This window comes from Pseudophryne corroboree, chromosome 6 (genome assembly GCF_028390025.1).
Source record: "Pseudophryne corroboree isolate aPseCor3 chromosome 6, aPseCor3.hap2, whole genome shotgun sequence".
In the NCBI taxonomy this organism is placed as follows: domain Eukaryota; kingdom Metazoa; phylum Chordata; class Amphibia; order Anura; family Myobatrachidae; genus Pseudophryne; species Pseudophryne corroboree.
The window spans coordinates 374,515,770-374,542,411 of NC_086449.1; the positions used below are offsets into that span (position 1 = coordinate 374,515,770).

At 47.2% G+C, this 26,642-nt stretch overlaps 1 protein-coding gene across 1 annotated transcript in view; it reads left to right on the top strand.

Moving 5' to 3' along the window:
• SMKR1 (small lysine rich protein 1) overlaps positions 1-25,642 on the top strand; it is a 55,599-nt gene extending 29,957 nt beyond the window's left edge. The window contains exon 3 of the mRNA XM_063926728.1: positions 24,832-25,642. Coding sequence (XP_063782798.1) covers positions 24,832-25,074 — 243 coding nt within the window. The 3' untranslated portion in view covers positions 25,075-25,642. The remainder of the gene's footprint in view (positions 1-24,831) is intronic.
• The last annotated feature ends 1,000 nt before the right edge of the window (positions 25,643-26,642 follow it).

The following is a 26,642-nucleotide window of genomic DNA, read 5'->3' on the forward strand; positions in this document are numbered from 1 at the left end:
TTACCGTGGCTGCGTTTGACGGCATTGGAGGTTGAGCGCCATATCTTAGCTCGTAAGGGCATTCCCAGGGAGGTCATTCCAACTCTCATTAAGGCTAGGAAGGAGGTTACGGCGAAACATTATCACCGTATTTGGAGGAAGTATGTTTCCTGGTGTGAGTCTAAAATGGCTCCTGCGGAAGATTTTCACTTGGGTCGCTTTCTCCACTTTTTACAGGCGGGCGTAGATGCAGGCCTGAAATTGGGTTCCATCAAAGTGCAGATTTCGGCTTTGTCTATTTTCTTTCAAAAATAATTAGCTGCCCTCCCAGAGGTTCGGACCTTTGTGAAAGGAGTAATGCATATCAATCCTCCGTTTGTACCTCCTGTAGCTCCATGGGACCTTGATGTGGTCTTACGGTTTCTCATGTCTTCCTGGTTTGAACCTTTGCGTAAGGTTGAGTTGAAGTTTCTCACTTGGAAGGTGGTTATGCTTTTGGCACTGGCATCTGCCAGGCGGGTGTCAGAGTTGGCGGCTTTATCTCATGAGAGTCCGTACTTAATTTTTCATTCGGATAGGGCGGAATTGAGGACTCGTCAACAATTTCTACCGAAGGTGGTTTCTTCATTTCACATTAACCAACCTATTGTGGTTCCGGTGGCTACGGAAGCGGTGGCGATTCCAAAATCTCTGGATGTTGTAAGAGCGTTGAAGATCTAGGTTTCTAGGACAACTGTTGCTAGGAAGACTGAGGCGTTGTTTGTCTTGTATGCTGCCAACAAGATTGGTCATCCCGCTTCAAAACAGACTATTGCGCGCTGGATTTGTAGTCAGTAAAAGCCCATTCTACCAGGAAGGTGGGCTCATCTTGGGCGGCTGCCCGAGGCGTTTCGGCGTTACAACTTTGCCGAGCGGCTACTTGGTCGGGGTCTAACACATTTGCTAAGTTCTATAAGTTTGATACCCTGGCCGATGAGGACCTGGCGTTTGCTCAGTCGGTGCTACAGAGTCGACCGCACTCTCCCACCCGTTCTGGAGCTTTGGTATAATCCCCATGGTCCTTTTGGAGTCCCCAGCATCCTCTAAGACGTAAGAGAAAATAGGATTTTGGTACTTACCGATAAATCCTTTTCTCCTAGTCCGTAGAGGATGCTGGGCGCCCGTCCCAGTGCAGACTGTTACTTGCAGTGTTTTCTTGCTGGTTAAATTGGTTTATACACGGGTTGTGTATTGTTTGTTGCAGCTTGTTGCTGGTGTTACTGCATACTGTTATCTGGTTTAAAGTTACTCCGGTTGTACGGTATGTTTGTGGTGTGGGCTGGTAGTTTTGTAGCCCTTAGTTTAAACAAAAATCTTTCCTTAAAATGTCCGTCTCTCCTGGGCACAGTTCCTATAACTGGGGTCTGGAGGAGGGGCATAGAAGGAGGAGCCAGTTCACACCCAGATTAAGTCTTTTTAGTGTGCCCAAGCTCCTGCGGATCCCGTCTATACCCCATGGTCCTTTTGGAGTCCCCAGCATCCTCTACGGACTAGGAGAAAAGGATTTATCGGTAAGTACCAAAATCCTATTTTTTACTGATTAGATAACAACTCCGCTCAGAATGGTCAGCTGTGTATGTAAATCCTGGACAGGACTCCTCCAAGGTTGTGTGATATATAACTGGTGTGTCACTCATCCATTATGAGGCAGTCCCTAGTCAGAAAAACCCAGATGTACTTTACATGGTGGTAAGGCACTTTGTCGTGTTGGGAAGTGATTACAAAATGTCTCATTTCAATTATGAAATACATTTGATGAACAGTATACATTGCAGTTGCATGCAGTTGATTCTGTCAATAAATAATAGTCTCTCCATGTAAAGTAAACAAAAATAAAAAGGGTCATTTTTTTATCTTCTTTTGTACAGTATATCAAAGCTGTCCAAACGGAGTATATCAGGCTGTAAGCCAGGGATGGGAAATCTTTGGCTCTCCAGCTGTTGTTGAATTACCCAGCATGTCCTGCAACAGTTTTAGCATGGCCAAATAGCAAAACTGTAGCAGGGCATGCTGGTATGTGTAGTTCAACAGCAGCTGGAGGGCCAAAGGTTTCCCATCCCTGGGCTAAGCTCTCCCATTACACCATGCACACTATTATGTTAATTAATAATGTTATTACAATGTAACTGTCATGAGTCGCTGCTGCCGCTGATTTCTGTTTGTATTCCTGGCTGTCTTCTAGCAACCTGATTGACAGGCAGAGGTGGTCGCTGGGTGGGGCGGGTCAGGGTCATTTGGCCGGCGTTTTAAGGGCACGGGCCGGGAAACCGCTGTGACCCGTGCAGCGACGAGTAGCTCCCTACCAGCTGCGCTTCAAGTACAAAAGCATAGCCGCTGTGTGATGCTTTTGTACTTGTGCGGCGGGGTAGGGCCTGGCATGCGGTGCGGACTAGCCCTGTGCTGGGCGTCCCCCCGCATGTCAGGGAAGCTGATAGTAGATGTGCTAAATTTAGCACATCTACGATCAGGTCTGAATCAGGCCCATAGTTCCTGGTTGCAGCAGGAGCCCTTGTCTCTAGGTTCTAGTACTAGCCGTGGATCCCTTTGTCTGGTTATTCTTCTACCGTCCTCTACAGTATTCCTGTGTCCAGCTCCGTGTTAGTTGCATAATAATCAGCATTCAACTCTGCAGTATTCCTGTGTCCAGCTCTGTGTCAGTTACATACATAATAATTAGTTGCATAATCTGCCTAGTTGCTTTTGTTCTTTCTGCTAATATTACTCCTTGTCTTTTTACTATACAGGCTTATGTTTCCTCTGTTATACAGTTATGCTCATAAGTTTACATACCCTAGCAGAATTTGTGATTTTCTGGCCATTTGTCAGAGAATATGAATGATAACACAAACTTTTCTTTCACTCATGGTTAGTGGTTGGGTGAAGCCATTTATTGTCAAACAACTGTGTTTACTCTTTTTAAATCATAATGACAACAGAACTACCCAAATGACCCTGATCAAAAGTTTACATACCCCAGTTCTTAATACCGTGTATTGCCCCCTTTAACATCAATGACAGCTTGAAGTTTGTTGTGGTAGTGGTGGAAGAGTCGCTTTATTTTCTCAGATGGTAAAGCTGCCCATTCTTCTTGGCAAAAAGCCTCCAGTTCCTGTAAATTCTTGGGCTGTCTTGCATGAACTGCACGTTTGAGATCTCCCCAGAGTGGCTCAATGATATTGAGGTCAGGAGACTGAGATGGCCACTCCGGAACCTTCACTTTATTCTGCTGTAGCCAATGACAGGTCGACTTGGCCTTGTGTTTTGGATCATTGTCATGTTGAAACGTCCAAGTACGTCCCATGCGCAGCTTCTGGGCTGATGAGTGCAAATTTTCCTCCAGTATTTTCTGATAACATGCTGCATTCACCTTGCCATCAATTTTGGCCAAGTTTCCAGTGCCTTTGTAGCTCACACATCCCCAAAACATCAGCGATCCACCTCTGTGTTTCACAGTAGGAATGGTGTACCTTTCATCATAGGCCTTGTTGACTCCTCTCCAAATGTAACGTTTATGGTTGTGGCCAAAAAGTTAAATTTTGATCTCTTCACTCCAAATGACTTTGTTCCAAAAGTTTTGAGGCTAGTCTCTGTGCTGTTTGGAGTATTGTAGGCGGGATGCTTTGTGGCATTTGCGTAGTAATGGCTTTCTTCTGGCGACTCGACCATGCAGCCCATTTCTCTTCAAATGCCTCCTTATTGTGCATCTTGAAACAACCACACCACTTTTTTTCAGAGAGTCCTGTATTTAAGGCTGAAGTTATTTGTGGATTTTTCTTTGCATCCCGAACAATTTTCCTGGCAGTTGTGGCTGAAATTTTTGTTGGTCTACCTGACCGTGATTTGGTTTCCACAGAATCCCTCATTTTCCACTTCTTAATTACAGTTTGAACACTGCTGATTGGCATTCTCAATTGCTTGGATATCTTTTTATATCCCTTTCCTGTTTTATACAGTTCAATTACCTTTTCCCGCAGATCCTTTGACAATTCTTTTGCTTTCCCCATGACTCAGAATCCAGACATGTCAGTGCAGCACTGGGTGAAAGATGCAAGGGTCTTTCAGGAGTCCAGAAATCACTGACCTTTTATACACACACACTGATTACAAGCAAACAGATCACAGATGAGGATGGTTACCTTTAGTAGCCATTCAAACCCGTTTGTGTCAACTTGTGTGCATGTTATCAGGCCAAAATCTCCAGGGTATGTAAACTTGTGATCAGGGTCATTTGGGTAGTTTCTGTTGTCATTATGATTTAAAAAGAGTAAACACAGTTGTTTGACAATAAATGGCTTCACCCAACCACTAACCATGAGTGAAAGAAGGGGGCGTGGCCTGGCACAGCATGGAGTAAGCAGCAGGCTGCTGTAGCTCCCTATTCTTCATCCTTGAACCCATCCTTAACCCCGGTGTTTTTGTAATTCACACTCATCTGCTGCTGTGTGAACCTCTCCTGCACCCACTGAGATGTCTGGCGCCGCTGTGCGCCTTGTACCTGCAGAGATTTGGACATTGTGGAGGGACCTCCCCGGCCCGCAGCAGCACCTTCTGCCCTGCTTGTGACTTTTTCCTGCACAACTCTCCCCTCCCCTCTCTGTGGTGCTGGGACACATGCTCCATTATTAACTGCTGCTGGCAATTACAGAGGCCTGCTGCTTCCCACCCAGTGTGCTGCAGTATATATGTTTATGCCTGGGCCCTGTATTGGGCTGGTTGCCTGAGTCTCTCTCAACATATTTGGATTACAATTCTGATGTGCTGCACTGCCTTCTATGAATACTGACTGTGCCCTGTTTATCTTGGATCCTGTTTGGTCCCACTCAGGGGTGCATTTTGTGTTTCTTAATTCCCTGAAGCAGCTACTGTACTCCAAGCTTCACTATATAAGACTTTGCCACTCTCTTTGTGCTTATTTACTCTTTTTTTCCTGGAGCGATTATTCCTCCTGCAGTAGTATGGGAAAAACCGGCAATGCTGCTGCCACTGCTGCGCGCTTGGAAAGATTTGCTAGAAATCCATGCGGGCCGACACCCCCGCGTACCCAGGCTACACCGCCTCCCTCACCGCAGCACGCTTCGGAGGAACCCTCTGTTACTGATGTTATGCAATCCACACAGCAAATTCTGCAAGCCATCAATACGTCTGAGACGAGGGTGATGGACAAGATCGGCCAGGTTCAGGCTGATATCTCAATTATTTGTCATGACATGCAAAGGCTGCGTGAGCGTGTGGGGGGTGTAGAGCAACGTGTCTCTGACATTGAAGATGTGACTGCACGACTCAAGGATAGTGTCGCTGACCTTTCATCCCAGATGGCTGCTATTAAAACCAAGTTGTCGGATATGGAGGGCCGCTTACGAAGAAATAACGTACGCTTTGTGGGGCTGCCTGAGCGAGCTGAGGGTACACATCCAGAAAAAATCTTGGAGGACTGGCTACTCAGTGTGTTTAAAAAAGATGATTTTAGTGCGCAATTCGCGGTGGAGCGCGCACATCGTTTACCCTTTCAGGCCCCCCCTCCCGGTGCCCCAGCGCGCACCTTTATTGCCCGCATGCTCCACTTCAAGGATAGGGATGCCATTCTCCGCCTGGCCAGGTTGCACGGTCCGTTGCAGTTCGATAACCACTCTGTCTGTTTTCCCTGACTTTGCTATGGACGTACAGAAACCCAGGTCCCAATTTCTTCAGGTCAAACGAAAGCTGAAGGACAGGCAGATTCAGTATTTAATGCTGTTCCCTGCCAGACTGCGGGTGATATATGAGGGCTCTACCCATTTCTTAACTCTCCGAGAGAGGCCGAGGCGTGGCTGGAGCAGAGACCCCGTGCACCTCGCTGAATGGAGCTCCTATTGTACCGCCAGTTTATTCTGTGTTTTTTTCTCTCTCAGGTTTTTCTTTTTTTTTTTATTATGTGAGAGTTCATATGGTTGACTATTGTATGTGAAGGTTTATTTGTATGTCTTTTTACCGGGGGCCACTCTCCTTTACAGGGAGCCCTTGCTATGATATAGTAGTTGGGGGTGTCTACTCCTAACTGTTCCCTTTTTACGACCTTTACTATTTAGTTTTTTTTTTTAGTTTAAGTAACGGGAAGTTTGGTTGGGGATATAGGTATATCTAGGTTCCTGATGGATGTACAGGGTGGGGGGTGGTTGGGTTGTTGCTGTTTTATTGTTTTTTTCTTAAATATTGGTATTTTTTGTTATGGTCAAGTACTGCTGGTGATTTAAGGCTGCAATGTATCTTTATAGTCATGGTGGATGTGTTCTGGCATCCTTGTTTCTCGATTGCTCCGAACTTTTTCTCTTCCTCTCTTTTGCGTATTTGTACGCCTGCTGCTCTGATCTACATGTGCTCTGATGAGGTATTCTCTGTTAGTGCGTCATTTCACCTTTTTCTCCTTTTCTCTTCTTTTCTCCTGTTTTCCAGTCTAACGTCTTTCAATGTTGGTAGCATCTGAGGGGCTTCACCCACTCGGCTGGAACGTGAGGGGCCTTAACAATAAAATAAAGAGAGCATTGGTCCTGTCGCAAGCTAAAAAATATAAGGCGGATATTATTTGCTTTTCGGAGACTCATTTGGTTGGTGTTAAGACGATGGCCCTGAAAAAACCATGGGTGGGATGGCTGTTTCATTCTACCTTTTCACAAAATGCCAGGGGGGTGTCTGTACTTATCAGAAAATCTGTAAATTTTCATTTAGATCATAGTCAGGTGGATCAGTATGGTCGCTTTGTTTTTCTTAGAGCCTTCGTTAACTCCACCCTTCTACATATTCTTGCAGTATATGTTCCCCCCCTTACAATAATGATGTTTTGCGACAAGCTATGTCGTTTGTTGCATTGTCACCATCTACTCCCACCATCTGTATTGGTGACTATAATAATGTAATGGACTTATCTTTAGATAGGTGGAGAGAGAGCCCCCATAATGATCTATCATCTCCTTCTCCTACCCCCTTTTCTAATTTAACTACTGAATTGGGATTAATTGATATTTGGAGGGTCCGGTTTCCCCATGAGAGCCAATACTCCTGCTATTCGGCTACTGTTAATACATTCTCCCGTATTGACCTGGCCCTCATATCACCAGATTTGACCCCTAAGGTAACTCAGATTAAATACTTACCCAGAGGGATTTCCGACCATTCACCTGTCTTATTGGTCTTAGATCCTTTGTCTCCCCAGGGGGTCTTGTTTTGGAAACTTAACCCATTCTGGCTGCCCTTAATGGGTGATGGAGCTGATTTGCTTGCTGACTGGCGAGACTTCCAGGATTTTAACGCCTCCTGCCCTACCCCTACTGTTAAGCATGATGCATTTAAAGCCTCTATCCGTGGCTCCCTTATTAAAAGGGTGGCTGCTATTAAAAGGTCTAGTAGGGAAGAGGAATCCCGCCTTGAAAAAATTTGTTGTCAATTAGAAGCCGACTATATCTTGCACAAATCCTCCTCCTTGCATGCTAGCTGGGAGATGGCCAGACGGGAGTGGACGACGTTTCTTTTAGATAAATCCAAGCGTCGGTTATTGTTCTCCAAGCATTCTCTATACTCACAGGCGGAGATTGGGGGTAGTTATCTAGCCTTCCTATCTAGGGAAGAGAGGGGTAGTATTTCTGTCCAACAGGTGTGTGATCCCCAGGGTGTTAGGAAGTACTCGTGCCCTGATATTACTGAAGTATTTTTTGATTACTACTCTTCGCTGTACGGGTCTAAAGCGTCTTATACAATGGATCAACTGAGAGACTATCTCTCGCATATACAATTGCCCCAACTGTCTCCGGAATCTGTTGAATATTTGGATTCCCCATTCACCACTGAGGAGTTAGATGCTGCTATAGCATCGTTTCCCAATAATAAGGCTCCCGGGTGTGACGGAATACCCATTGAATTGTACAAACGCTTTAAAGAATTCTATACCCCTTATTTGGTTGAACTATTTAACACCTTGTTTGACTACGGTTCTTTGCCCCCCTCGATGTCTGAGGCTATAATAATAGTAATTCTTAAGCTGGGTAAGGACCCCACCTACCCGGACTCCTATCGCCCTATCTCCCTATTATCTACAGATGCAAAAATTTTGGCTAAAATTGTAGCTGTTCGTTTAAATAAAGTTGTTACATCTATTGTCCACTGTGACCAAACGGGTTTTATGCCGGGGAAGTCTACGGTACAGAACCTCCGAAGACTCTTTTGCCATCTGCAGAGAGGGGACAGGTCCGAGGCGGGGGCAGTGGTGGTGTCCCTGGATGCTGCCAAGGCCTTTGACTCGGTAGAATGGGGGTACCTGTGGGAAGTGCTTTATAAATTTGCGTTCGGTCCTAAATTTGTTCGGTGGGTCCAGTTGCTCTATTCTTCCCTGGCTGCTTGTGTTTCAGTCAATGGTCATGTGTCACGACCCTTTTCACTGGAGAGGGGTACGAGGCAGGGCTGCCCACTCTCTCCGGCCCTATTTGCCCTTGCCATTGAACCGCTAGCTAATTGCATACGTATGTCCCCGGACATTGTAGGCATTAAGGTTGGGAGCCATGTTGATACTATCGCACTATATGCTGACGATATGCTTTTATTTCTTAATGATTCTGAGAATTCGTTACTCACTATGTTGCAGTTAGTTAATCATTTTGGAACTTATTCTGGTTTACAGATAAATTGGAACAAGTCCAATATCTACCCCATATCTGGTGTTCTCCCTGATGTGACGGACTCCTCTTGCCCGCTGCAGTGGACCCTCCAGTTTAAATATTTGGGGATTTGGATCTCTCCTTGTCCGCAGGACTATGTTGAGTCAAATGTGGAGCCTGTGACACGTAATTTTAAAAAGAAGGCTCACCTGTGGAAGAAGCTTCCTCTCACTGTGATGGGCCGTATTAATTTATTTAAAATGTCTATCCAACCCAGGTATCTGTATGTGCTGCAACATTCTCCTGTGCACATACCTAAAAAAGTTTTTTCTCTCTATTGACAGCGTATTGAACTCTTTTGTTTGGGGAGGCGGGGCGCCTAGGGTGGCTATGAAGGCCCTGGTTAAGTCCAAGTTAGATGGAGGTCTTGGCCTCTCTAATTTGAGACTATACTACTTGGCCTCTCAGCTGGTTTACCTTTCTTGTTGGCTGCTGGATGCAGGTGGGGGCACATTGTTGGGGTTCTATGCCGAGTGGGTGGAGTCTCCTCTCTCTCTACTTAATTTTTTGCTATCTGGCTCTACTCTCTCTGGTCTTTCCCCTATTCTTAGACAGGCTCTCCTGGTCTGGCGATTGGCGCACACCTTTTTTGACTGGCAAGACATTGATACTGATACACCCCTGTGGTTTAATGCCTCTTATAGGGAGCTACTGCCCCTATCCTCGGATACTTTATGGCGGCGGATGGGAGTTACAACATTTGCTCAGCTTTATGATAATGGTATTCTTAAATCATTTGAGCGGCTACGTGGCGACTATGCTGTTGCTAATACTGCTATTTTTCACTACATCCAGCTGCGTCATGCACTGCAGGCGCAGCTGGGTACGGCCCCCTTAACTATATCGGTGTCTCCAGTCAAGAAATTGCTCCTTTCGTTGGGGTCCAGGGGACACATATCTGATTTATGCCGCATTGAATGTGCAGGTTAATTCTCATCTGTTTGACCCCATGAAACTTAAATGGGAAGGTAATATTGGCGATCTCTCCAATGAACAATGGATACCTTACATAGAACATATTGTACCCCAGTAATGTTGTATAGTGCACATCTTCGCTCTGATACCTGCTGTCCGAAGTGCAATGGGGAGGGTGCTGACTTTTGTCACCTATTATGGTCATGCCCAAGGTTGGCACCATTTTGGGCTGCAGTTTGGAATGATATTGTCCTCACAGAACCATCATTACCAGTAATGAACTCTAGATTGTGCCTGTTCGGGTTAGACCTTGAAGAGACGCATTCTCTGGTCATATATCGTTATGTACTATGCTAAACCACTCTGGCAAAAGTCTTGATAGCCAGAAAATGGTTCTCCCCTGAATTACCCAATATATCTCATTGGTGGGCTCTGGTCAACGAGGTTTCTGGCCATGAACGAGCAATGTTTAGATCTAGTGACATGCTGGTTAAATACTCTAATAAATGGGATAGATGGAATACGTCAGCCCTTGGAGTGGGTGGGACGTGATGGAAAGGGGAAGGTATCCTGTGTAATGTATACTGTAGCTAATACGGAATGTGATATTATGCCTGTTTGCTCTGGGGCGATGCGGGAAGCATGGAGGCTTTAGAAATGACTCCTTATTGTTGTATTGACTATATATATATATATGCGATATGTTGCCTGCTACATGTCATATCTTGTTTAACAGATATACTGTAAATCCAATGTCATTGATGTTTTTGATATACTATTTTTTGTACTTGACCCGTTTTTTGAGCTAGGTTTAGCTGCTGTATGTTTTTTTTTGTTTGTTTGTATATGTAAAACACTATCAATAAAAAATTACTGAATTAAAAAAAAAAAAAACATGAGTGAAAGAAAAGTTTGTGAGTTATCATTCATATTCTCTGACAAATGGCCAGAAAATCACAAATTCTGCTAGGGTATGTAAACTTATGAGCACAACTGTATATCCCTCCTGCATACCTTCAGTACTCTCACTGTCTGTGGCTCTATCTTGTTGTTTTGTCTAACTTCTTTCTCTAGTGTATTGTATGTTTGCGTACTTTATGTACTCCCCTCACCTGAAAGCTGCCCAGAGTTTGGGAGAGTTCTGTGTTAAAGTGTCAATTATTTTTCCTCCTTTTCTTCATTAAATTATTCCTTTATTCTCTCAGACTCGTTTTGTTATTTCTTTCCTCGCTCCTCAGTTTCCTTCTGGTCTCCGTTGCTTGCCTTCCCTTTGCCCCGTTCATCTCTAGTCTACTTCTTTGGTGTTTGTTTGTGTTCCCACCTACCTGCATTGATTCAGGTCACTCCAGATTAAGCTTGTACTACCTCCAGTGGCGTAAGTCCTGGTGGCATCCCAGTACTTGTAGGCACATAGCGCCTTAAGGGAAAAGTGGCTATTATAGGCTAGAAGACCTGCTGGAGAGTTATACATGTCTTAGTCTGGGGTGTACATGGGTCATTTTTCAGAAGATCTTCGGAGAACATGGACTTGTCAAAGAAGGGGACCCTTCAGTTGTAACATTAACTATCAAAAGCCATGTTACATGAAAAGCCGCATGGTTCAATCAAAAAGATGGTGGATTTTGTCTGCCAAAACCACTTGTGATTTCTTTGGCTGAAAGTCCATCAGGTTCTGTAAATGAAATCTCTCCATAATAGCAGGCCATATCCTTTTAGTGTTACAGAGTAAGGAGGAAAAAAACATAGCTCCATCGAGATCAATCTTTCATAAAGTGGAAAGTGTTGATCACAAGCAAGGAATTAAATCTGTAGTGCTGCAGTTGCCAGAGGGAAATGTATCCAATCTTTTAGAGAGATAAAGTACCAAGAAATCAGCCACTGGTATTTCTCTAACGTCCTAAGTGGATGCTGGGGACTCCGTCAGGACCATGGGGAATAGCGGCTCCGCAGGAGACAGGGCACAAAAATAAAGCTTTAGGATTAGGTGGTGTGTACTGGCTCCTCCCCCCATGACCCTCCTCCAAGCCTCAGTTAGGTTTTTGTGCCCGTCCGAGCAGGGTGCAATCTAGGTGGCTCTCCTAAAGAGCTGCTTAGAAAAAGTTTTTAGGTTTTTATTTTCAGTGAGTCCTGCTGGCAACAGGCTCACTGCATCGAGGGACTTAGGGGAGAGAATTTCAACTCACTTGCGTGCAGGATGGATTGGATTCTTAGGCTACTGGACACCATTAGCTCCAGAGGGAGTCGGAACACAGGTCTCACCCTGGGGTTCGTCCCGGAGCCGCGCCGCCGACCCCCCTTACAGATGCTGAAGATTGAAGGTCCGGAAACAGGCGGCAGAAGGCTCTTCAGTCTTCATGAAGGTAGCGCACAGCACTGCAGCTGTGCGCCATTGTTGTCACACACTTCACACCAAGCGGTCACGGAGGGTGCAGGGCGCTGCTGGGGGCGCCCTGGGCAGCAATATTTAATACCTTTATGGCAAAAGAATACATCACATATAGCCATTGAGGCTATATGTATGTATTTAACCCATGCCAGATATCTAAAACTCCGGGAGAAAAGCCCGCCGAAATAGGGGGCGGGGCTTATTCTCCTCAGCACACAGCGCCATTTTCCTGCTCAGCTCCGCTGTGAGGAAGGCTCCCAGGACTCTCCCCTGCACTGCACTACAGAAACAGGGTAAAACAGAGAGGGGGGGCATTTTTTGGCGATATTTTGATATATTTAAGCTGCTATAAGGAACAACACTTATATAAGATTGTTCCCATATATATTATAGCGCTTGGGTGTGTGCTGGCAAACTCTCCCTCTGTCTCCCCAAAGGGCTAGTGGGGTCCTGTCTTCGATAAGAGCATTCCCTGTGTGTCTGCTGTGTGTCGGTACGTGTGTGTCGACATGTATGAGGACGATGTTGGTGTGGAGGCAGAGCAATTGCCGATAATGGTGATGTCACCCCCCAGGGAGTCGACACCGGAATGGATGGCTTTGTTTATGGAATTACGTGATAATGTCAGCACATTACAAAAATCAGTTGACGACATGAGACGGCCGGCAAACCAGTTAGTACCTGCCCAGGCGTCTCAGACACCGTCAGGGGCTGTAAAGCGCCCTTTACCTCAGTCGGTCGACACAGACCCAGACACAGACACTGAATCTAGTGTCGACGGTGATGAAACAAACGTATTTTCAAGTAGGGCCACACGTTATATGATCACGGCAATGAAGGAGGCTTTGCATATCTCTGATACTGCAAGTACCACAAAAAGGGGTATTATGTGGGGGGTGAAAAAACTACCTGTAGTTTTTCCTGAATCAGAGGAATTAAATGATGTATGTGATGAAGCGTGGGTTAACCCAGATAGAAAAGTGCTAATTTCAAAAAAGTTATTAGCATTATACCCTTTCCCGCCAGAGGTTAGGGCGCGCTGGGAAACACCCCCTAGGGTGGATAAGGCGCTCACACGCTTATCAAAACAAGTGGCGTTACCGTCTCCTGATACGGCCGCCCTCAGGGATCCAGCTGATAGGAGACTGGAAACTACCCTAAAAAGTATATACACACATACTAGTGTTATACTGCGACCAGCCATCGCCTCAGCCTGGATGTGCAGTGCTGGGGTCGTCTGGTTGGATTCCCTGACTGAAAATATTGATACCCTGGATAGGGACAGTATTTTATTGACTATAGAGCAATTAAAGGATGCTTTCCTTTATATGCGAGATGCTCAGATAGATATTTGCACTCTGGCATCGAGAGTAAATGCGATGTCCATATCTGCCAGAAGGAGTTTATGGACGCGACAGTGGTCAGGTGATGCGGATTCCAAACGACATATGGAAGTATTGCCGTATAAAGGGGAGGAATTATTTGGCGTCGGTCTATCGGATCTGGTGGCCACGGCAACTGCCGGAAAATCCACCTTTTTACCTCAGACCCCCTCCCAACAGAAAAAGACACCGTCTTTTCAGCCGCAGTCCTTTCGGTCCTATAAGAACAAGCGGACAAAAGGACAGTCATATCTGCCTCGGGGCAGAGGAAGGGGTAAGAGAGGGCAGCAAGCAGCCCCTGCCCAGGAACAGAAGCCCTCTCAGGGTTCTGCAAAGCCCTCAGCATGACGCTGGGGCCTTACAAGCGGACTCGGGAGCGGTGGGGGGTCGACTCAAGAATTTCAGCGCACAGTGGGCTTGCTCACAGGTGGACCCCTGGATCCTGCAGGTAGTATCTCAGGGTTACAGGTTGGAATTCGAGAAGTCTCCCCCTCGCAGGTTCCTAAAGTCTGCTTTGCCAACGTCTCCCTCAGACAGGGCGACGGTATTGGAAGCCATTCACAAGCTGTTTTCTCAGCAGGTGATAGTCAAGGTACCCCTCCTACAACAGGGAAAGGGGTATTACTCCACGCTATTTGTGGTACCGAAGCCGGACGGCTCGGTAAGACCTATTCTAAATCTGAAATCTTTGAACCTGTACATACAAAAATTCAAGTTCAAGATGGAGTCACTCAGAGCAGTGATAGCGAATCTGGAAGAAGGGGACTTTATGGTGTCCCTGGACATAAAGGATGCTTACCTGCATGTCCCAATTTGCCCTTCACATCAAGGGTACCTCAGGTTCGTGGTGCAAAACTGTCATTATCAGTTTCAGACGCTGCCGTTTGGATTGTCCACGGCACCTCGGGTCTTTACCAAGGTAATGGCCGAAATGATGATTCTTCTGCGAAGAAGAGGCGTATTAATTATCCCTTACTTGGACGATCTCCTGATAAGGGCAAGGTCCAGAGAACAGCTGGAGGACGGAGTAGCACTAACCCGACTAGTGCTGCAACAACACGGGTGGATTCTGAATTTTCCAAAATCTCAGTTGACCCCGACGACACGTCTGCTGTTCCTGGGAATGATTCTGGACACGGTTCAGAAAAAGGTGTTTCTTCCGGAGGAGAAAGCCAGGGAGTTATCCGAACTTGTCAGGAACCTCCTAAAACCAGGGAAAGTGTCTGTGCATCAATGCACAAGAGTCCTGGGAAAGATGGTGGCTTCTTACGAAGCGATTCCATTCGGCAGATTCCACGCACGAACTTTTCAGTGGGATCTGCTGGACAAATGGTCCGGATCACATCTGCAGATGCATCAGCGGATAACCTTATCGCCACGGACAAGGGTGTCTCTTCTGTGGTGGTTGTAGAGTGCTCATCTGTTAGAGGGCCGCAGATTCGGCATACAGGACTGGGTCCTGGTGACCACGGATGCCAGTCTGAGAGGCTGGGGAGCGGTCACACAGGGAAGAAACTTCCAGGGAGTATGGTCAAGCCTGGAGATGTCTCTTCACATAAATATACTGGAGCTAAGAGCGATTTACAATGCTCTAAGTCTGGCAAAACCCCTGCTTCAGGGTCAGCCGGTGTTGATCCAGTCGGACAACATCACGGCAGTCGCCCACGTAAACAGACAGGGCGGCACAAGAAGCAGGACAGCAATGGCAGAAGCTGCAAGGATTCTTCGCTGGGCGGAAGATCATGTGATAGCACTGTCAGCAGTATTCATTCCGGGAGTGGACAACTGGGAAGCAGACTTCCTCAGCAGACACGATCTACACCCGGGAGAGTGGGGACTTCATCCAGAAGTCTTCCACATGATTGTGAACCGTTGGGAAAAACCAATGGTGGATATGATGGCGTCCCGCCTCAACAAAAAACTGGACAGGTATTGCGCCAGGTCAAGAGACCCTCAGGCAATAGCTGTGGACGCTCTGGTAACACAGTGGGTGTTCCAGTCAGTGTATGTGTTCCCTCCTCTGCCTCTCATACCAAAAGTACTGAGAATTATACGGCAAAAGGGAGTAAGAACGATACTAGTGGCTCCGGATTGGCCAAGAAGAACTTGGTACCCGGAACTTCAAGAGATGCTCACGGAGGATCCGTGGCCTCTACCTCTAAGACGGGACCTGCTTCAGCAGGGACCGTGTCTATTCCAAGACTTACCGCGGCTGCGTTTGACGGCATGGCGGTTGAACGCCGAATTCTAAGGGAAAAAGGCATTCCGGAAGAGGTCATTCCTACACTGGTAAAAGCCAGGAAGGAGGTGACTGCACAACATTATCACCGCATTTGGAGAAAATATGTTGCGTGGTGTGAGGCCAGGAAGGCCCCCACGGAGGAATTTCAACTGGGTCGATTCCTACATTTCCTGCAAACAGGATTGTCTATGGGCCTCAAATTGGGGTCCATTAAGGTTCAAATTTCGGCCCTGTCGATTTTCTTCCAGAAAGAATTGGCTTCAGTTCCTGAAGTCCAGACTTTTGTAAAAGGAGTACTACATATACAGCCCCCGGTTGTGCCCCCAGTGGCACCGTGGGATCTTAATGTAGTCTTGGATTTTCTCAAATCCCATTGGTTTGAGCCGCTCAAATCGGTGGAGTTGAAGTATCTTACATGGAAAGTAACCATGCTACTGGCCCTGGCTTCAGCCAGGAGAGTATCAGAATTGGCGGCTTTATCATATAAGAGCCCATATCTGATTTTCCATACGGACAGGGCAGAACTGCGGACGCGTCCTCATTTTCTGCCTAAGGTGGTGTCAGCGTTTCACCTGAACCAGCCTATTGTGGTGCCTGCGGCTACTAACGATTTGGAGGATTCCAAGTTGTTGGACGTGGTCCGGGCATTGAAAATATATATTTCAAGAACGGCGGGAGTCAGAAAGTCTGACTCACTGTTTATATTGTATGCACCCAACAAGATGGGTGCTCCTGCTTCTAAGCAGACGATTGCTCGTTGGATTTGTAGCACAATTCAACTTGCACATTCTGTGGCAGGCTTGCCACAACCTAAATCTGTCAAGGCCCATTCCACAAGGAAAGTGGGCTCATCCTGGGCGGCTGCCCGGGGGGTCTCGGCATTACAACTCTGCCGAGCTGCTACTTGGTCAGGGGCAAACACGTTTGCAAAATTCTACAAATTTGATACCCTGGCTGAGGAGGACCTTGAGTTCTCTCATTCGGTGCTGCAGAGTCATCCGCACTCTCCCGCCCGTTTGGGAGCTTTGGTATAATCCCCATGGTCCTGACGGAGTCCCCAGCATCCACTTAGGACGTTAGAGAAAATAAGAATTTACTTACCGATAATTCTATTTCTCGTAGTCCGTAGTGGATGCTGGGCGCCCATCCCAAGTGCGGATTGTCTGCAATACTTGTACATAGTTATTGTTACAAACAAATTCGGGTTGTTATTGTTGTGAGCCGTCTGTTCAGAGGCTCCTACGTTTGTCATACTGTTAACTGGGTTCAGATCACAAGTTATACGGTGTGATTGGTGTGGCTGGTATGAGTCTTACCCGGGATTCAATATCCTTCCTTATTGTGTACGCTCGTCCGGGCACAGTATCCTAACTGAGGCTTGGAGGAGGGTCATGGGGGGAGGAGCCAGTACACACCACCTAATCCTAAAGCTTTATTTTTGTGCCCTGTCTCCTGCAGAGCCGCTATTCCCCATGGTCCTGACGGAGTCCCCAGCATCCACTACGGACTACGAGAAATAGAATTATCGGTAAGTAAATTCTTATTTTTTCAAACACAGCCTGTAAAATGACAGTTTAACCGCTTCAGTGGCATGACCGGAAAATTTCTGGGGTCAGCTGCGCTGTGCAGACTGGCAACCCTGGAAACTTTCCGGGCATGCCACTGCTCCCCCTCCCTCCTCCTTACACTCCGATCGGCTGGCCCGGTGGATGGCGCAATTGCGTCGTGACGTCATGATGCGATCGCGTCATTCCGTTAGACTCCACCAGCCGAGCGGAGTACAAGGGAGCAGGGGAGGAGAGGATGGGATGAGAGGACTTCAGTGCTGGCAGGCACTATGCTGCCCGGGGAATGGCCATCGGTGGGTTATCCATCAATGGTCACCATCGATGGATAACCTTGATGGTGTAAAACCATGTGGAATGGATCCATCGATGGTTTTAACCATCGATTGTCATCCCCAATTTCGTAAACATGCAGGCGGGGCTTAGTGGGTGTCAGGGGGCGGAGCTAAGCTTCGTGCCCTGACACTTATAGAAAAAAAAAATCAATTTGGCAGCACTGAACCATCGATGGCGGGAAACCATCTAGTTTTTCCCCATCAATGGTAAAAGTATTTGACATTGGTCATAGACCATCGATGATTTTGAATCATCGATGGTCGATGGCAATCCCTAGCTACCCTTAGGCAACGAGCATGGATCCCAGAGCATAAAACCCCTGGCAAAAGTATAACACCGCGCGTGGAACCCCTGTCAACGTGCCTGAAACCCCTGGCAATAAGCTGATTGGTTGATATTTTAGCTTTCTCCAAGGTTTGATACAACCCCCCCCCCCCCAAAAAAAAAAAAAAAGCTGTTCCTGATCACAATGGCAACCAGATACATTATCTGAATTAGTAACCCACATAGTGTCCTGTACTAAATATTGCTACTAATTATAGTAGGGAAACTGGGGAGGCATTGTGCTGAGGTAAGTTTCATAGTGCTGTGATTAGGGGGCATGCATTTGTCCTGTGGTTGGAATGGTCATGGCCAGCATAGGAGATGTAGTCCGCCAGCATGCCGGCAGGGGGCCGAGGACTATTCCCACTCATGGGTATCCACGACACCCATAGAGTGGGAATAGAACCTGTGGCTTCGTTGTGCTCCCCCCCCTGCTGGCATTCGGTATGCTGACCACCGAGATCCCGGACACTGGTCACCCATACCCAACCCCAGCACAGAGAGTTCTTTTAGTTAGCATGAGCCTATATATAAGGGGTACAAATAATTACTTAGGTGAACATAATGCTGTAATGGAAAGCATATGAGCGTTATGGTGCGCACATTTTCACTAAACTGTGGAGTACTTAAGGATGTTTTGCTGGACACATGGCAGTTATGCATGTGGTGACAATGTGGTTGTAAAATTGTGGTTGTAAAATTATGGACATAGAGCTAGCCTGCATATGATGACCATGAGGCTCTTTTGCTCTTTTGGTTTGGCCTGTTGTACAGTGTTAATCTCTTGTTAAACCATGCATGTTTAATATTTATATCCATATGTATGTGCATATTAAGAATTCATATATAACAATAGCATGCATGCAGAGGTGTAGTTGTACTGTACACAGTGTCGGACTGGGGAATGTAGGGCCTACCGGGGGGATGCAGTGGTAGGGGCCCATGTTAGGGGTGTGGTCAGTCTGCAGAGGGGTGTGGCCTGCCACCTTACTGGTTTGACTAACCCCAGGGTGGCCCACCAGTCAGAGACAAAGAGCCGAAAAATCTAGGCCCTCATTCCGAGTTGTTCGCTCGCTAGCTGCTTTTAGCAGCATTGCACACGCTAAGCCGCCGCCCTCTGGGAGTGTATCTTAGCATAGCAGAATTGCGAACGAAAGATTAGCAGAATTGCGAATAGAAATTTCTTAGCAGTTTCTGAGTAGCTCGAGACTTACTCTGCCACTGCGATCAGTTCAGTCAGTTTCGTTCCTGGTTTGACGTCACAAACACACCCAGCGTTCGCCCAGACACTCCCCCGTTTCTTCAGACACTCCCGCGTTTTTCCCAGAAACGCCAGCGTTTTTTCGCACACTCCCAGAAACGGCCAGTTTCCGCCCAGAAACACCCACTTCCTGTCAATCACACTACGATCACCAGAACGATGAAAATTCCTTGTTATGCCGTGAGTAAAATACATAACTTTTGTGTAAAATAACGAAGCGAACCTTGCGCATGCGCAGTAAGCGACTAATCGCAATATAGCGAAAATCGGCAACGAGCGAACAACTCGGAATGACCCCCTAGTTAGGTACATCAAAGAGCCGTCATCAAGCCAAAGGTATGCGTGCAAAAAAGGGGTGTGGCCTTGTGCCTGCTAGACCACGCCCCTGGTATAAAATACATTGAAAAAGCCACTACCACATAAAATAATTGTAAAAGCAAGATTCACATAATACACTTCAGATCCCCTATATGTCACTCCAGCCAGCACCCTGCTGCGTCACTCCAGCCAGCTCTCCTATGTGTCACTCCTGCTTCGCACCATTCTGTGTTACTCCAGCCAGCTCTCCCATGTGTCACTACTCCCAGCACCCTACTGGGTTACTCTAGTCAGTTACTCCATGTGTCACTCCTGCTACCACCCTCCTATGTCACTTTAGCCAGCACCCCATGAGTCACCCCTGCCAGCACCCTCCTGTGTCACTCCAGCCTGCTCCCCCTTGTGTCACTCCAGCCCACCCTCGTCTCACCACAGCCCCTACAACTTGTGCCTTTGCAGCAGCCCCTTTTTATGTCCTCTGTTTGCTAGTGGGTGTCTCACCTCTAGTATCTGGCTCCCTCAATTCTCAGTGCCTGTATTGCTGCTGTGTGTCTGGCTGGAGTGCGGCAGTTTCCGGATCTATTGTGGTCATGTGATTTTGAGTGTTGGGAAGCCACATTTGAATAAAGAAAGAGCCTCATGCAGCTCAAGAGCCACTGGTTGGCCACCGCTGGACTAACCATTAGAGCAGTGGTCTCCAACCTTAACTGGGGTGTGAGCTACTTTCGGAAAATAAAACCTCTGAAGGAGCAACCCCCTCCTCCCAATGCGCGTGCATTCCTGCGAAAGTGGGTGTGGCCTCACAACTGCAAGTAATGGGCCCCCCGCGTAGTGCCAGATACACAAATAATGCCCCTCAGTAGTGCCAGATATTCAAATAATGCCCCTCTGCAGTGCCAGATATTCAAATAATGCCCCTCTGCAGTGCCAGATATTCAAATAATGTCTCACAGCAGTGCCAGATACAATTCCCCCACCAGTGCGATACAATTCCCCCCCCCCGCAGTGCCATTTAAAATGCCCCCCCACAGCGCCAGATAAAATGCCCCCCCGCAGTGTCCGATACAGTGCCCCACACAGTGCTAACCCTTGCTGGCTTCTTCTACTGCCGCTGGTGCTGCTGCTACTGTATGAGGGACGGAAGGGGAGGAGAGCGCAGCGCGTGCCTCTCCTGTGAAGTCCGGAGAGCGGCTGTGGCGGGCATTTAAAATATGGTGCCGGTAAGTGAGCCAATCAAAACTCGTGGTCCGGCAGCCAATTAGGTACCGCCACTGACGGTCCACGAGCTCTGATTGGAGAGGTGGAATGGGGTGTGATGGGGCAAGCAGCGATCAGTAAAGGTATGTTCACACAAATGTGGCCCATGCAGACCAGCAAGGTTAAAAGATGTAAGGAAATATACTATTTTTCCATTCATTTTGTTTTGAGTAATGTGTTTCCATTTACTTCCAACTCTGCATCATCCCCATTGACCAAATCTACCTCTATAATAAGTGACATCTCCTTTAAGAGATTTAAACATTTCTGTTATCCACCTTCATAAAAAGTCATTGGTCAAATGAGAATGCTAAATTATTATTATTACATTTATTTTATAAGGCGCCACAAGTGTTTTGCAGTGCCGTACAAAGGACAGTACATGGAGACAAACTTAGCATTACAGTAAATAAATAACAAAATAGAGTACAGGTAACAAGGAGCACCACACATTCTCAAGACATAATACAGCTAAGATGTAAGTAGTGAGAGAGTGATCATTGTACTACTAGGAGCTGGTGGCCATAGATGGAGATGAGCCTTTACCAGCAGGAGAAACAGCGGTAAAGATGGTCGCTGAGTAGGGGAGAGCTGCGAGTGAAATGTGTCGAGAAGAGGGCTTAGATAACAAGAGGATAGAGGGCCCTGCTCTGAAGAGCTAACAATCTAGTGGGAAGGGTCGACAGACAGATGACATGAGGTTCAAGCAAGCGGGAGGTAGCCTGATGGCAGTAGGCAAGCAAAGCTGAGATGTTCAAGGCATGAGGCAGGGGGATAGAGGAGCGGCCTCAGGACTAGGTTATGCATCTGGAGGGTATGCTTTGATGAATAGGTGGGTTTTTAGTGCCCGTTTGAAGCTTTGCAATGTAGGGGAGAGTCTAATGGAGCGGGGGAGTGCATTCCACTGAAGGGGTGCAGCACGGGCATAGTCTTGAACTCGAGCATGGGAAGCAGGACCAGGGCGGTGGAGAGGCGATGGTCATTGGTCGACCGTAGGGGGCGGGAGGGAGTATGAAGGGAGAGGAGGTTGGAGATGTAGGTAGCAGTGGAATTAGAGATGGGCTTGTATGTGAGGGTGAGGAGTTTGAAGAGGATTCTGTAGGGAAATGGGAGCCAGTGTAGAGTTTGTCGAAGGGGAGTGGCAGATGTGGAGCAGCGGGAGAGGAAGATAAGCCTAGCTGCGGAGTTCAGGACAGATTGGAGGGGAGCAAGATGGGAGCAAGCGAGGCCAGTGAGGAGAACATTGCAGTAGTCGAGTCGTGAGATGACCAGTGAGTAGATGACAAGTTTAGTTGCACTCTGGGAGAGAAATGGCCTGATATGAGCAATGTTGCGTTGCTGGAACCGACAGGATTGTGCCAGAGCTTGGATGTGGGGTGCAAAGGAGTGGGAGGAGTCGAGTGACGCACAAGCAGCGTAGTTGGGGAACAGGGGAGATGGTGGTGTCAACAATAATAGAGATATTGGTCGGGGGTGTTGCTCTGGATGGGGGAAAGATGATGAGTTCAGTTTTGTCCATGTTGAGCTTCAGAGAGCGCTCAGACATCCAGGAGGAGATTGCGGAGAGGCAGCTGGAAACTTGAGAGAGGACAGAGGGGGACAGATCAGGAGAGGAGAGGTAGAGTTGTGTGTCATCAGCATAGAGGTGGTATTGAAGGCCAAAGGAGTTAATGAGCGCACCCAGGGAAGAGGTATACAGGGAGAACAGAAGGGGGCCAAGGACAGAACCCTGAGGGACACCAACAGGAAGGATGGAAGGGTGTGAGGTGGTGCCGAAGGCAGACACAGAGAAGGAGCGGTTAGTAAGGACAGTGCTAGAGAGGCCATCGTTTTGGAGTGTGCGAAGGAGGAGAGGATGATCCACAGTGTCAAAGGCAGCAGAGAAGTCCAGAAGGATGAGCAGAGAGAAGTGGCCCCTGGATTTGGCCAAAAGCAGGTCATTGGTGACTTTCACCAGGGCAGTCTCAGTGGAGTGGAGTGGGCGAAAGCCAGATTAGAGTGGATCGAGGATGGAGTTGTCAGAGAGGAAGCTTGTGAGACGGCTGTAGACCAGTAGTTCAAGTAATTTGGAGGCGAAAGGGAGAAGAGAGATGGGGCGGTTGTTAGTGGGTGATGAAGGGTCAAGGTTGGGTTCTTTGAGGATAGGTTAAATCAGAGCATGTTTGAATGGTGAGGGGAAGATGCCGGTAGAGAGCAATAGGTTAAAGAGGTGAGCAAGGTGGGAGCAGGCAGTGGGGGAGAGGGAGCGGAGAAGACGGGAGGGAAGGGGGTCCAGGGGACAGGTGATGGGGGAAGGGGGGAGGATAAGATGAGGGAGTGGACTTCCTTGTCTGAAGTGGGAAGGAAGGTGGACAGGGTGGGATAGATGGAGGGGAGGGATGATGGGGGCAGGGAGGTAGCAGAGGGGTGACGGCGGGAGATGTCGTGTCGGATGTCCTCGATTTTGGAGATGGAGAAGGAGGCAAAGTCAGTGACAGTGAGGGAGGAGGGGAGGGGACGAGGAGGTGGGGTGAAGGAGAGTGTTGAAAGTTTCAGAGAGACGGCGTGGATAGGAGGACTGAGAAGAGATGAGTACTTGGAAAAAGGATTGCTTGGTGAGGGAAAGAGCAGAGCAGTAGGAGGAGAGAATAAACTTGAAATGGAGGAAGTCTGGCAGAGAGTGAGATTTCCTCCAGGAGCGTTCCGCAGAGCGTGAGCATTTTTGTAAGAAACGTGTTCGTTTGGTGTGCCAGGGTTGGGGTTTGGAGCGGCGGAGGAGGACAGAGGAGAGGGGGGCCACAGAGTCGAGAGCAGCGGTTAGGAAAAAGTTATATAAGGAGGCTGCTTGGTTGGGACAGGTCAGAGTGGAAAGAGGAGAGAGGAAAGTCTTGAGGGAGGACATGAAAGTGTGGTCGAGAGACCCGAGATTGCGTCTGGTGGTGGTGGGTCTGGGCGTGGAGAGGAGGATGAGAGGGTGAAAGAAAGCAGATGGTGGTCAGAGAGAGGGAAGGAAGAGTTTGAGAAATCAGAGAGATCACATCGGTGGGTGAAGACAGGGTCGAGGGAGTGGCCGAAATTATGAGTAAGGGTGGAGGTCCATTGAGAAAGTCCAAAGGAGGTGGAAAGGGCGAGAAGATTAGTGGAAGCAGCATTAGTGATGTCAATAGGGATGTTAAAGTCACCGAGGATGACAGAGGGGAGGTCGGAGGAGAGAAAGTGGGGAAGCCAGGCAGCAAAGTTGTCAAGGAAAGGTGAACAGTGGCCAGGGGGGCAGTAGATCACTGCCACTAGGAGGTGAATGGGGTAGAAGAGGCAGATAGTGTGGACCTCAAAGGAGGAGAAAGTGAGGGAGGGCTCAGGTGGGATGACACAAAAGGTGCAGTTTGGGGATAGAAGGATGACCACGCCTCCAACCTGGCGGTCATCAGGTCTGACCGTGTGGGTGAAGGAGAGGCCTCCGTAGGAGAGGGCAGCAGGGGAGGTGGTGTCAGAGGAGGAAAGCCAGGTTTCAGTGATGGCGAGAAGGTTAAAAGAGTGGGAGATGAAGAGGTCGTGGATAGTTGGCAGCTTGTTGCAGATTGATCTAGCATTCCAGAGTGCACAGGAGAAAGGAAGGGAGGGGACCGGAAAGATGGGGATAAGGTTGACTGGGTTCTCAGTACATGTGGGTGATTTGGAATTTGGGGGGTGAGACTTGGCAGTGAGGATTGGTATGGGACAGGATCGAGGAGCCATAATTCCAGTACAGTAGTGTTGTTCTGAGGAATAGAATGGTGTGGGTGTAATATTGAATGAACAAAGAGAAGGTGGGGTGTAGTGAAGGCAAAGACAGTGCAAACAGGATTTTAAGAAATAATGGAAGGAACGGAAAGGCTGAGATTGTTACACAGTGGTTGTAGATTGTATAAATGAGGAGTGTGAGCAGTGTGTGAGAGCAGTAGGGCTGTTACTTAATCAGACAGGTAGTTCAGTGTCCAGGCTGTGCAGTCTGCAGGCGTTGGTGGTAGTGGATTTGGTAACTCACTGTAGTATTACCCTTTACTTATTTTGTATGGTGTATATCAAGGAAATGTTCAGTTTTGTTTTGTGTCTGTTATCTATGACTCATATAAAAGATTACTAGTCTTCCGCAACTGTACTTTTACAACTGTGTGACTTTCTTTTTAGCCAACCAAAAGTGCCAAGTCCAAGGGCTCAGCCAAACCCAAAAGTAAAGGAAAGAAGTCCAAAAAATCAAAGAAGAGTAAAGAGCCTAAAGCTGTGGTGGATATACTCAGCCCAGAAGCCATGCTGAATGCTTACTATATCTCTCACAATGTTGTGGACTGCTTGGGATTTCGAGGATTTAGCTGGCCTGGAGCCCCAAAAAAGAAAGGAAAGAAAGGAAAAAAGAAAGGAAAGAAGAAATAAATAGTACTAGTGTTGGATATATCGTAACAACATTTCATGATCTTTTTGTGCCAAATACTGGAAATGAAGAAATCCATAAGCGAATTACGTGACTGTACTCTTTAATTGTGACCTTCAGCATCAGATGCCTCCTTAGATTTTCACTATTAAATCTTTAGCAATAAACTGTAGAGTTTAGTGCCAATGTAAGTTTTTTTTAATGATAAATAATAATCACCCACATTGAGTACAGTGATGGTCATTAAATGGTCCATCGACCATAGTTATTTCCTTAATAATAGTCTTCCTAGTGTTTCCTACTGGAAGGTGAGTCCTTTTCAGAAGCTCGACTAGACAGCTATGCCAACCTACTGTTTGGGTAGCATGAATACTTTGGGCCTGTTTTGCTCCTTGATATAACTAACATGTTACATTACATTTGAGGGGGCTCTTATTCAACTGTTCATATTTAACTGCTGTTGAGCTGGGAATGGCCCACACTGTTTCCTAACTCCAAATTTCAGTATTAAAGGTCAGCTGTCCAGTATTTTTATGCTACAAGCAATAAAAAATATGCTTTTGTATGATTTCCACTGCCTCTCAGTTTTCGTCCTAGTGCTAAGTGAGGCTGTTTTTGTTGATGTGAACTGATGTCTCCCTACAAAAATAATGAAAATATAATGTTGTCCACCAGAGATCTAGAAGGATCTTGTACAAACTTGTTATTAAATTTGCATGAGACCTAGCGGTATGTTTACTAACGACCGGTTTGTCATAGCCACTCATCTTCCATGGCTTTGGCTGACTGACAGTTTTATGATGGCAACAGGAAGCAATGCTAAACAAGCCCAATAAGTATCTAGTGTAAACTGTAGAAAAAACAAAAAGGGTTATATAATAGCTGCAAGATATGCAAGTATACATAAATAGCACCTATTAGCTTCCAGTCTCAAACATTCGTCGCCCCCCCTGCAAATTATAAACTTGTGCCCCCCTCTCATACTTTATAAAGGGACAGCACGTGCCTCAAAAATAACGTGTGGCCTCACAAGAAAGGGGAGTAGCCACACTATAGTACTCCCAATTTAAATTATGCCACACAGTAGCATTATTTTTATTTACATTACATCGCACGTAGTGCCCGATTCATATTACACCACATAGTAGTGTCCCTTATTCACGTTATGACACACAGCAGTGCCCCTTATTCACGTTACACTACACAGTAGTGAGGTGAGTGACAGGGCCTCCAGCTCTTCTTGTGTCTGTGCTAGATGAACATTTAAATCCGTTATATAATAGACTAGTACCCCTTTTACACTCTTACTCCCGGGATGCGTCCCAGGATGCATTCCCGGGAGTGACCCCTTTCACACTGCACTAAGACCTGGGATGGACCCGGGACAGCCCCATTTACACTGATCCCGGGATATCCCTATAATTCAGGTGCTGGGGGCGGAGCTGGAGGCGGAGCCAAAGGCAGTGGGGCATGAAAAGGAGAGATGGACACATTGGAGCACCCTCATCGATGGCTACCATCGATAGTCATGTAATCACTAACCATCGATGGTATAAAAAAACAAATATAT